This window comes from Felis catus, chromosome C1, assembly GCF_018350175.1.
Source record: "Felis catus isolate Fca126 chromosome C1, F.catus_Fca126_mat1.0, whole genome shotgun sequence".
Lineage (NCBI taxonomy): Eukaryota > Metazoa > Chordata > Mammalia > Carnivora > Felidae > Felis > Felis catus.
This window is the reverse complement of record NC_058375.1, coordinates 122226838-122239284: the sequence shown is the minus strand read 5'-3', so window position 1 is coordinate 122239284 and position 12447 is coordinate 122226838. Positions and strand designations below refer to the sequence as shown.

The following is a 12447-nucleotide window of genomic DNA, read 5'->3' as shown; positions in this document are numbered from 1 at the left end:
TTATGCATTTTGCCAATTCTTTTTATTAGGGTGCTTGATCCATTTACTTTGAAAATAATTACTCAGGGGCACACCTGGGTGGCTCGGTCTATTAAGCATCTGATTCTTGGTTTTGACTCAGGCCATGATCTCACAATTTTGTGAGTTCAATGCTCTCTTCAGGCTCTGCGCTGACAGTGTGGAGCCTGCTTGGGGTTTTCTGTCTCTCCTTCTCTCTCTGTCCCTTCCCCACCTGTGCTGTCTCTGTCTCCCTCAAAATAAATAAATAAACTTAAAAAAATTACTCAGGGAAGGACTTACAATTGTCACTTCGTTTGTTTGTTCTATGTCCTATAGCTTTTTGTCCCTCATTTCCTTTTTACTACTCTCATTTGTGTTTCATTGGTCTTTTTGTGTGATGTAATTTTACTCCTTTCTCATGTCCTTCTGTGTTTATTTTAAAGAATTTTTTTGTGCTTATCCTGAGGATTATACATAGCATCCAAAAGTCATAACAGTCTATTTTAAGCAAATACCAACATAACAATTGCATACAAAAAGTCTTTCATAGCACTATCCTTCCTACTTTGTTATTAATGTTATAAATTATATCTTCTTATTGTATACTTATCATGTAGACTTATAATTATTTTCATATTTTTTTAAATCCTGTAAAAGACCAAAATGTGGAATTAAGAGCCAGAATTACACTAGTCCTATTTTTTATGTTTGTCCTTATATTTTCCATTATGGATGAAGTTTGTATTTTCATATGGCTTCCAGTTACTGCCTAGCACCTTCTCATTTCAACGTGGCCTGCTTTTAACATTTCTCATAGGGAAAGTCTACTAGCAGTATGCTTCCTCACTTTGTTTCCTTTTCTTCTTCAAAGGAGAGTTTTTTGTTTGTTTGTTTGTTTGTTTGTTTGTTTGTTTTCTTTCAGTGTCTTAAATGTGTCATCCTACTGCCTCTGTCCTGCAAGCTTTCTGAAGAAATCCTCTGATAATCTTAATGTAGATACTTGTACAATATCTTGTAAAGTGACTTGCAGTGAATCACTTTTCTCTTTACTCTTTGATATGTCTTTGGCTTTAAGTAATTTGGTTGTATGTGTCTCAGTGTGGGTGTCTGTGTTCATCCTGCTTGGAGTTTATTTGTGCTTTTTGTGTTTCTTGTGTTTTGATATTCACATCTTTCCTAAAATGTATAAAGTTTCAGTCATTATGTCTTCAAATAAGCTTTCTGACCCTTTCTCTCTTTGTTCTTCTGGGATTCCTATAACATGTATATTCATTTGTTGGATGGTGTCCATTAAGTCCCTTAACTTCTGTTCACTTTCCTTGATTCTTTTTTTTTCCTTTTGCTCTTCACACTTAATAATTTTAAATGACCAGTCTTCATTGAGTTTTTTTCTGATGTTTGCATCTGCTATTGAAGTCCTCTAGTGAGTTTTTCAACTGAATTATTGTGTTTTTCAACCAAGAATTTGTGTTTCTGTTTTTTTTTTTTTTTATAATTTCTATAGTTCTGTTGATATTCTTATTTGGCTTATATATCATTTTTTTGATTTCCTTTAGTTGTTTGAGCATATTTCTGATAACTGCTTTAAAGTCTTTCTCTAGTAATTTTGAAGGCTTTGTTATTTTACAGTGGATTTGAGAAGATTTATTTTGTTCCTTTGAACGCACCACTTCTCCCTGATTCTTTGTATTTCTTGTGATGGTTTGCTGCAAATAGGGAATTTGAAAATATTGGCATCTTTCTCAGTCTTTGTAGACTGGCTCTGTGCAGAGAAAGACGTTCACTAGTTAGTACAGTATGAAGGTTCAAGATCTTCTCAGATCTTTTTGCAATATTTTGCTTCCTCGGGCTCATGTGTGCATTTCCCCCACCCACCCTCCACAGTTCCCCTGTGTATGTGGATATTTTTAAATATTGTGATTATCCTAAGGGTTTCACCCTAGCTTTTTCTAGAGGCCTTAGGTGTTCTACTGTGTTTCTCTGCCTATAATTTCTTGTTCTCATATTCTGCATGTCTGTGGTTCCATGCAGTTTTAATGTACCATGTACCACTGCCTTCCAGGGATTCTTATCTCTGCAGCCATTTCTCTCTGATCTCCAAGTCATGCAAGACAGAAATTAATCCCTCAAATAGCCCACAGACCAGTGGGCTTTTGTGGGGAAAAAAATTAGAATTAGGCTACTTCTTCTTGACCATACTTCACTGTGTTGGGGGCAGTGGGAGGGTAGGGCATTTTAAAAATGCCATGAAATTTCATTTTTTAATGTGGCTTTTTTTGATTGGGCTTTTGCTTGATTGCTGCAGATCCTTAGCTGGTTTGCAGGGCTCCCACAAACTATTTTAATCAGTCTGTAGTTGTATAGTCTACTTGATATTTGTGTGGGGAAGATGGGGACTTAGAGTTTCTTAGTCTCCTATCTTGCTGCTATCAGATCTGTTTGTTTAAGTTTATTTATTTTTTTAGAGAGCATGAGTGAGGTAGGGACAGAGAGAGAGGAGAGAGAGAGAATCCCAAGCAGGCCCCACACTAATATTGTAGAGCCCTATATGGGGCTTGAACTCACAAACCATGAGATCATAACCTGGGTCAAGGTCAAGAGTCAGATACTTAACTGACCCAGCCACCTAGGTGCTCCCAGATCTATTTTTTTTAAATTGCTATGTTTTTTAGTTGTGGTTTTGAACTCTAAATATGTTCAGATTCATAGATGCTCAGTCAAACTCCTAAATCATGATAATAGGAATGTAAAGCTATTACTACATAATATATTGATGATGCTGTCATCCTTGTTTTCTTTCCAATTTAATGATGATCCATCTAGGAGTGTGTCACCACCATCATAATTATTGAGAAGAGATAAATGTCAAAGTATAATTGAGATAATTGCTAGTTCTTTTATAAACAAATTAATGGTGAACAAATAAAACCAAATCAGAATTAAAAAAGTAAGGCAGATAGCAATAAGAGTCTTAATTTGCATATCTAACAAGCTCCCATGTGGTGGTGAGGCTATTGTCTATAGTTCACACTATGAGTAGTAAACACTGACTAAACACTGCTTCATTTACATTAACAACACAAAACTATAACAAGCATAATTTTGAAAAAATATATAACTTGTGATCACACTTTAGGGGCGCCTGGATGGCTCAGTCTGTTAAGCATCCGACTTCGCCTCAGGTAGTGATCCCAGCATTGGAGCCCCTTGTTAGGCTCTGTGCTGACAGCTTGGAACCTGCTTCAGATTCTGTCCCCCTCCCTGATTGCCCCTCCCCCACTCACACTCTGTCTCTCTCTTTCAAAAACAAACATTTACAAAACATCAAAAATAAATACACACTTTACTTAGTATAGTCCTCTAATCAGAGAAGCATGATGAATGAGAAAATTGTGAATGACCATGAATGAATTTAAGAAGCAGTAGGCGTTAGGGGCGCCTGGGTGGCTCAGTCAGTTAAGTGTCTGACTTCAGCTCAGGTCATGATCTCACAGTCTGTGAATTTGAGCCCCGCATCAGGCTCTGTGCTGACAGCTCGGAGCCTGGAGCCTGCTTCAGATTCTGTGTCTCCCTCTTTCTCTGCCCCTCCCATGTTCATGCTCTGTCTCTCTCTGTGTCAAAAGTAAATAAAAACATTTAAAAAAATTAAAAAAAAAAAAAAGAAGCAGTAGGCGTTAGAGGCACCTGAGTGGCTCAGTTGATTGAGCCTCCAATTCTTGGTTTCGGTTCAAGTCATGATCTCACAGTTTGTGAGTTTGAGTCCTGCATCAGGCTCTGTTCTGACAGCATGGAGCCTGCTTGAGATTCTCTCTCTAACTCCTCCCCTGCTCCCATGCATGCTCACTCACTCTCTCTTTCTCAAAATAAATAAATAAAACTGAAAAAGAAGCAGTAGGCATTATAAATATTAACTACATATTAGATATGAGATACAATCTTTATGATTATATTTTTATTGATATTCTTTTTTAAAAGTCTATTTATTTTTGAGAGGAAGAGAAAGAACAGGAGCAGGGGAGGGGTAGAGAGAAAGGATCCCAAGCAGGCTCCTCATTGTCAACATGGAACCTGATGTGAGGCTTGAGCACGTGAACCTTGAGATCATGACTTGAGCCAAAATCAAGAGTCCAACACTTAACCAACTGAGCCATCCAGGTGCCCAAGTGATATTCTTAATATATGTGTTGTGGGGTACTATGGCTGTATCTCCTGAAATTGGGCAATATTTAAGGATTATTTAATTAAGCTCCTGCATTTAATTCACTAAAATTTTATTTCATTAACTTATTTTTATTTAAAGTGAGTTTAAAATTTCTTTATGTGCTATGTTTTTAAGAGATAGTATTGAGAGAGTGGAGGAATTTAATAAAATTTGGAACTTTTCCTTGTTTTAGTACACTCCAAAATATTTTTTTAATGTTTATTTATTTATTTTGAGAGAAAAAGCATGAGCAGGGGAGGGGCAGAGAGAGAAAAGGAGAGAGAGAAGCCCGAGCAGACTCTCAGCACAGAGCCTGATGTGGGGCTCAAACCCACAAACCATGAGTTAATGACCTGAGCTGAAATCGAGAGTCCGACACTCAACTGATTGAGCCAGCCAGTTGCCCCCAAAATGTTTTAAGTGGTACAAGATTAATTGTTTTTTGAAGACAAAATCTGTGGTCCTCTATTTTGGGGGAGATCCTTAAAAATTACCTCAATTTTGTTTATTGGTCTGTTCCATGTTGTAAATTTTGTCAATTAGTTTTGCTAAAAGAAAAAAAAAAGCACACTCTGTTAAACTTGCCAAATACCTAAGCATGTATTTTTATGGACACTTCCCACTTTTTTAAAAAATAAAATCTGTGATTCCTTTTTTCATTCCAGATTTTGCATAGTTATGTAATCTCAGCACATCCAGCACCTCATAGTTTACAAAATGTTGATTGGATGTTCAAGCAAATTTCTTATATCATTAAGGAAGTTAAAACTTCTCTCCTCATTTCCCATGGAAAAATTTTTATAATTTCCTGTTTTAACCTTATTTATACAACCTTGTATTAATTATACTGGTGGCTAGCAAAATCTTCATTAGAGTTTATGCTCATTGGGGACAGTTTTATTTTAATTTGTATTCCTATCTTCATCTAGTTTAATATTTTACCCACTAAAATACTCCCGTATATTTTGTGAAATAGAATTGTTTAAAGATAATTGGCCAACTGTTGATTCCCTACATCTTAAGGTTTTTCAAACCTTAATCCTAATCATCTCTAATATGAAATAGTATAGAACATTTGAAAGTATTTTAACTTTGATTAGGATATTTACTAATTATTTGGTATAAATGTCTGGATTCTGTCTCACCTTTTCATTGTTGAGAATGTGAGCACCATGAGTAAAGTAAAATTATTTAAATAAAAATAATTGAACTTCTGAGCTATTTAACAGAAAATGAACTAGTAGAATGTGTCATACCCCCCCTTTTTTTAATTTAAGGACCCCCCCTTTTTTTAATTTAAGGAACTTATTTGAATTCATTTCAGAAAACATTAACACTTTGATTTTGTGAAGACTTCAGTACAGTAGAGAGTTTTGAAGTAATAAAAGAAGTATAGGTAGGGGATAAAATAAAAGTGAAGAGTTGAGTTTTCGGATGGTTGGTATGGTTGTATTGAGAACCAAGCTAAGAATCACTGTATTTAATACTAATATTCTAAGCCTGAAAATCTAAGTTCTTCTTTTCAAATAGCAATAAAGATATTTTAAAGAATCTTCCCTGTGGTTCTCAGAAAGTAGAAGAAAATCTATTTATGTGGTAGAAGAAAATCTATTTTTATTAAAATACACCCACATCTAATCTACAGACATAATTCAACATTATGATTCTCCCTTTGAATCTTCCTCTAAATGTTATCACTTTTTGAGACTATTATAATATGGAGGGATCATATTTCTTCTCATGGTGCATATGGCAGTGAATACATTGTAGTTGTCTAAGGGAAAGTACAAGTGGGATATATAAGTTTAAAAAGGCCCTCACATTTTTTGTATTCTTTACTTTTTAGAGAAGATAGGATCACTTTGGCTTTCCCCCATTATTTTGCAAATGAAATGACATATAAATTTTATGTTTTTTGTGTGATTTCCAGCCCTTTTTTGTTTGCACTTGAACAAATAAAACATGCATTTTGATTTAGGTCAACTATTTTTTTAGTGGACAACCTTGTCATATAAGCTCAACTGTTCTCTGAAAGGTGATGAGTAGATAGGCTGTCGATAAAACATGAATAGCTAGGTTACAGACCCAGTTCCTTTCTAGTACTGACTTGTCTCTTGATAGTCTCAGCACTGAATATTATCTGGAATTGGACACAAATGTTTCAACTGATGCATCCGTCTACTAGAGAACTAATTTACAAAAGCAGCTCTTGTATGGATTATTACATACTTGTCTTTGTATCTTTGAAGGCACCTCAGACCTATTCTGTGAATATGATTTCCAGCATGGACTCGGTTCTGCCTCCACAGCATCTAGATGACCTCATTGCCAACTCCTTAACATGTTTTCTCAGGTTGCTGCACAGCACCGTACCTGTTCTGTGGGCCTAGCAAGTGAACTTAATTGGTTTCAGGTGTTGGCTTGTAGAAAGTCCTTGAAAAGCAAAGCCAGTTAGGACCACTTTCCATAGCAATGGAAATTATGAAGTTTGTTGAAGAAGTTAACTTGAATGTTGGCAACTGCATTTTGGAAAGCTAGCATCAGATAAATGAGGCTAAAAATAGCTGCAGAGAAATTAATCTTTAGCAAGTAGCTACATTTTAAAAGTTCGCTCTTAATGTGTATTTAACTAATGGCACTGTATCTCTATCCCCCTTTGGGTTTCCATTTATACCACTTAATTAATTGGGCAATTATTTTCTAAGCACCTATTAAGAGAACCAGAGATTGTTAAGCGGTTTGAGAAATCCGAAGTTGTCTAAGATGTCATTCTTATTTTAAGCAGATAGTGACTTTGACAGGGATATGATGGCGTTTTACATATGGCTTTAAGCATTATCATGAGAACCACTACCACTACCGTCATCATTATCTTTATCATAGCTGCTATCATTCATTCATTTGTTTTAGAATTATCTATGGCATGCCTAGTATGTGTCAAACACTTTTCCCAATCCTGGGGATACAGCAAATGTACTATATTTTTTTTTCAACGTTTATTTATTTTTGGGACAGAGAGAGACAGAGCATGAACAGGGGAGGGGCAGAGAGAGAGGGAGACACAGAATCGGAAACAGGCTCCAGGCTCTGAGCCATCAACCCAGAGCCCGACGTGGGGCTCGAACTCACAGACCGCGAGATCGTGACCTGGCTGCAGTCGGACGCTCAACCGACTGCGCCACCCAGGCGCCCCAGCAAATGTACTATATTAATGACACCATGATGTTTCTATTCTGGAGGGGTGAGAAGGATAGAAGGAACATTTAAACACCTTAATATATATTCTTAAATAGCTTAATATATTACTATAGATACATGACTAAATATGACTTGCGATATACCTAAAATGATAATGCTATGAAGAAAAAGGGGAGGGAGCCGATAGAAGGGATATGAAATGTTACTTGAGAGAGAGAGTGGTCAGGAAGGAGCATCAGAGATGAGACTTGAATGTAGAGACAGAGTGATCTAAGTTAAGTGTGTTGAGGAGGAACATTCCAAGCAGTTCATTTCATGTGAATTTTATTGCGAGTAAAAGTTTTGTTTGAAGAATTGGTTTTAATCCTTACATTTAAAAATAATTACATTATTACTCCATTTGTTCAGATAACCCCCCCCCCCCCTCCAAAAAAAATCTGAGGCTCAGAAAAGTACATCTTTGCATTCTCACAGCTGTTAAGTGGTAGGGGTGGATTCAGCCTATTAGTACAATGTATTTTGGGCATTTTTTTTTCCAGAGGAAGGGAAATCATATGTGGCTTGCATAAGTAGGTGAAATTTGGAAGAGAAGAGACATTAGAGCTGGATGTTGAATGATGGGCAGTGCCTGCAAGTGGAGGCATGCAAAAGGGATTAGATGGGAAAGAATCCGGATGGAAGGTGAGGTGAAGGCTGAGGCATCAGAGGCATCTGTGCCAAATGGTTACCAGAGCAGTATGGGGCTGTGTTCCTTCTCAAAAGGGATCAAGCTGGATGAGGAGACTGGAGCTTGGCAAGAGACAAGTGTTAGGCTAAATTGTCTCATTTGCATTTTGATTATTTAGCTAGTACTGGGACACTAAAGGACTTTGTGTAATAAAGGGACAGAAGTAAAACCATGTTTTATAAATATTGCCTTGGTAAGAGATGGAAAGGGGAGAATTTTATTAGGAGCTCATTAAGTCTGCAGTTCCAAAACAGACTAGGAGATGCCTTGGGTATTGATGAGTCATCTTAAAAGTAGCCACACATTCTTATGTGAATCACTTTATGAACAGGAAAAAATTTTTTTTCTTTTTTTTTTCACTCAAATGTTTTTCGCCATTTTAAAATGATATATTTTCCCAGTCTGCCATGACTAGGGAAAATATAAATTTATTGGAAAGGCATCGCACAGCTTTTCTTTAATTGTGAATTTTCTCAAATAAAAGGTGGTAAAGTACAACTGTTACTATGTCGGGGTCCAAATCATTCCTTGACTCATTGATTTATTTATTGCTTCATGCATTTATCCTTGACATATTTATCTTTAGAACATCATATTTAAGTGGTTAAGAGCCAGAGTTTATGGACTGGACCCTGAGATCCCCCACTTATTAATTGTAAGTGGGTTTTTAATTAATCTCTTCAAGTTCCATTTTTCTCATCTGCAAATCTGTCAAAATAATAGTAATCACACCTGATTTTTCTGAGGATTATGAGAGATTATGAACATAAAATATTTGGTATAATACCAAACCTATAGTAAGATATCTAGGTTATTATTACTGTTAGGCCACTTTTGGTAGACATTATATGGTTACATCCTATTCAAAAACTGAAAAGCACACTCTGAAGTCATTTCTTTAATAATTCGCCTTGTGTTTAAGAGTATGGTACCCACTGGATAACTAGTTTTGTGAAAGCATCCCATGAATGCTCCTGTTAACTACTATCTTGAGAATGCAGAAATCCTATCCTCCCTCTATATGCCCATCAAGCAGGAGGTATAGAAGAACATATTGTTCAGTGTTCAAAGACAGGGGTTCTGGGGATAGCCAACCTGGAGCATCTCCTTTGTAACAGAGAGTGTCCTGATGGCAGGCCCTGATATCCTTAGAACTCTTGCCATGCAAGGAGGAAGAGGTGGCAGGTAGTTGCTCAGGCAGGTTTCTGTGATGTGCACACTTGCTGCATTAGATCCCAGCGGCAGATGCTTGTCCCATTGGCCACTCATGGACTCCCTGTAAGGAAGTTTCCCCAATCAAACTACATCTCAGTTGCTGTCTCTGGGTCTTGTCTTTGGCCTTACTGGACCATCACCCACTCTAGGCTTAGAGTCTGGTGAGGTAGCTGCCTATCCAGTGAGGAGGAACCAAGATCAGAATCAGTAGATTTAAAATTATAATTTACTCTTGATTCCTTTACTGGAGTGAGATGTCAGTTATAATTGCTAATACATTTGACCCTTGAATAATGTGAGGGTTAGGGATATTGGCCCCAGCATAGTCACAAACCCATGTATAACTTTTGATTCCCCAAAACATAACTACTTATAGCCTAGTGTTGACTGGAAGCCTTACCAATAACATAAACAGGCAATTGATACATACTTTGTTTTATGTATTATGTACTGTATGTGTGGGTGTGTGTATATATGTATATAAACACATTTCTTCCAATAAAGCAAACTTGAAAAAATAAATTGTTAAGAAAATCATAAGGGAGAGAAAACACATTTACAGTAAGTACTAAACTAAAAAAAAATCTGTGTATAAGTGGACATGTGCAGTTCAAATAAATATGAATGGAGATTCTAACCAAAACGCAAGAGAAATAGGGGTGTTGGATAACAATCATTAATAAGCATAGAAAAGAGGTATAGAGTGAATCATTAAAAAAAGAATAGAATGGGGGCGCCTGGTTGAGTGCCTCAGTTGGTTCAGGTCATAATCTCAGGGTTCATGGGTTAGAGCCCCACATCAGGCTTTGAGCTGACAGTGTGGAGCCTGCTTTAGATTCTCCATCTCCCTCTTTCACTGCCCCTCCCCTGCTCATTCATGTTCTCTCTCTCTCTCTGTCTCTCTCTCTCTCTCTCTCTCTCTCTCTCTCTCTGTCTCTGAAATAAAAAATAAATAAAAATAATAGAATTGATCTCTGCTGGATTTGGTTCATCAGACTGAAAGACACAGCAGGTGATCTGAGAAGGGGAAAAACTAGAACAAAATACTTTTCATGCACGTTCTCTTCTTACATTTATTTAGGGTTTAGTTCTTTACATCCAAAGTATTTATGGCAGAATTGGAAGCCAATATCACTATATGAAAATGTGCTCAATGTTTTAATCCGTGAGTCATAGGAACCCATTTATAATTTACTAAATGTTTGCCATCCTATTTATCTTTGTTTAAAGCAGAGCTGCTCTGAGGCTTGTTGAGTGATCTGTGCACACCTGGTGAACTGGGTACCTTTACATTTTGCTTCATTTGTCTTGCAAAAAAAAATTAGCTAGTTTTGAATAAAAAAGTCTTTGTTGGGAAGGAGGAAGAGAAGCTGGGAGATGGGGTAGGAAGAAAGAAATGAGAGACTCAAAGTTTTATAAACTTCATTGCAAAGAAAATCTGGCATTCGTTTCAAGCCAGTGTGGGGTTTGCTTTGCTTTGGGGAGTTATGCTCACACAATTCTAGTCAACAGGGTAGAACACAGATCATCTGAAAAATGAAAAGCTTTACTTGATGTATTGTGAGAGATGCTCAAGTTTATCCTTCCCCATCCATCTTCCTCCTTGCCAATATTAGGCATGCTGCCTAGGGAGAGGATGCTATCAACCACTGATATAGAAGCACTCATTTAATTTAGTTACTACATCCTGTTGATTTTTATGAGTGGTGGGGGAGCCGTTTAAAAAAGACCTGTTGTGTTGACAGATGTGCCCTGCTCTACAGCATGGGGCATTTTGAATGATTTTCCCATCTCTAATCTTTTCCCCCCACTGTCCAGTGAGAAAAGTAGTCCACAGTGCTTGGGAAATATTTGTCTAAATCTTTGTCATAGGTTCCATTGTAGTAAGAAAAAAATGTAAGTGGGTGTGCTTTATTTCCATAATTATTTTGCAGAGTACTTTGGCCATTGTCCTAGTGTTTATAGTCAATGCATTTTAACTCCATCTACACTTTGGACAGCAGGCCTAAAGCTCTGTTGGTTTATCTCTTAGAGAAATAAGATTACCACCCCCCTCCCGCAAAAAAGATAGCCATTTATAATATATTCACCTTTGAATAATTAAAGGAGCTACCGAAGAGGAAAAGGATCCTAATCAGCTTTCAAACTGTGATTGTGCCATGCAGTGAATTATTCCTTTATGAATACATTTCTTTTGGAGCATGTATAATTATGAAACTTTTTTTTTTTATTTTTTCTATCTCGGTAGGAACTGGGAAGTAACAGCCCTCCACAGAGAAACTGGAAGGGAATTGCTATTGCCCTGCTGGTGATTTTAGTTGTATGCTCACTCATCACTATGTCAGTCATCCTCTTAACCCCAGGTAATCTGTCTTTATTCCTCTCTTATGATGGTATTGTGGATGATAATTTCACATTCAAATGCCTTAAGAGGGTAGCCATATGTGGTATCTTAAGACACATTAGCACCAGTTGGAATAAAAAAATGCATAACCAGACATTTTGCAAATGGCACCGTAATTCTGTGGTTCAAATACCATGCAAGATATTTTGGGGAAACTGAAATGTAAAATATAAACGTTGAGAATGCCAAGGAGATTTTTGGTCTCCATTACTACTTAGAGACTTATGTTTGTCAGTTAATAAATGCAGGGGACATTTGACTTCTATTGTGGGTTGAAGATGAGGGAGTGGAGTCTGGAAGTTCCCATATATAGGTGATACCTCGACTATAATGACGGCGGTGAAGGAGGATTTGAGAGACAATGAGGGTTTGATGAAAAGAGAATGAGCTAAGCCCCTAAGTGCTTCTGTCTTCTGTTCCTTTCTTTCCTTGTAATTTTATATTCCCAGTTTCCCCTTGTCTAAAGAACATTGCCAAATTGCCCTTGCAGTGATCTTTAAATTGTATCCTTTACATTAAAGAATTTAACACTAATATATAAATTATCAGAAGGCTTAATTCCTCTTTGGGGATTATTTCAGTACCCAGAAGTTTTACTGTTCTTTAGTAGGTGCTGATATTGGAAGACAGCAAAAGGCTGCTGACTTTTAAAACTCCCAAAAATATCTTCTAGGAACAAATCCATTTGGTATGCTATGACAA

The 12447-nt window shown here is 36.9% G+C and overlaps 1 protein-coding gene across 4 annotated transcripts in view; it reads left to right on the top strand.

Moving 5' to 3' along the window:
- Window positions 1–12447, top strand: part of DPP10 (dipeptidyl peptidase like 10) — a 1363298-nt gene that overhangs the window by 853719 nt on the left and 497132 nt on the right. For all 4 annotated transcript variants that reach the window (XM_019837999.3, XM_045033696.1, XM_019838002.3 and 1 more), the window contains exon 2: window positions 11590–11704. In XM_019837999.3, the coding sequence (XP_019693558.1) occupies window positions 11590–11704 (115 nt within the window). The remainder of the gene's footprint in view (window positions 1–11589; window positions 11705–12447) is intronic.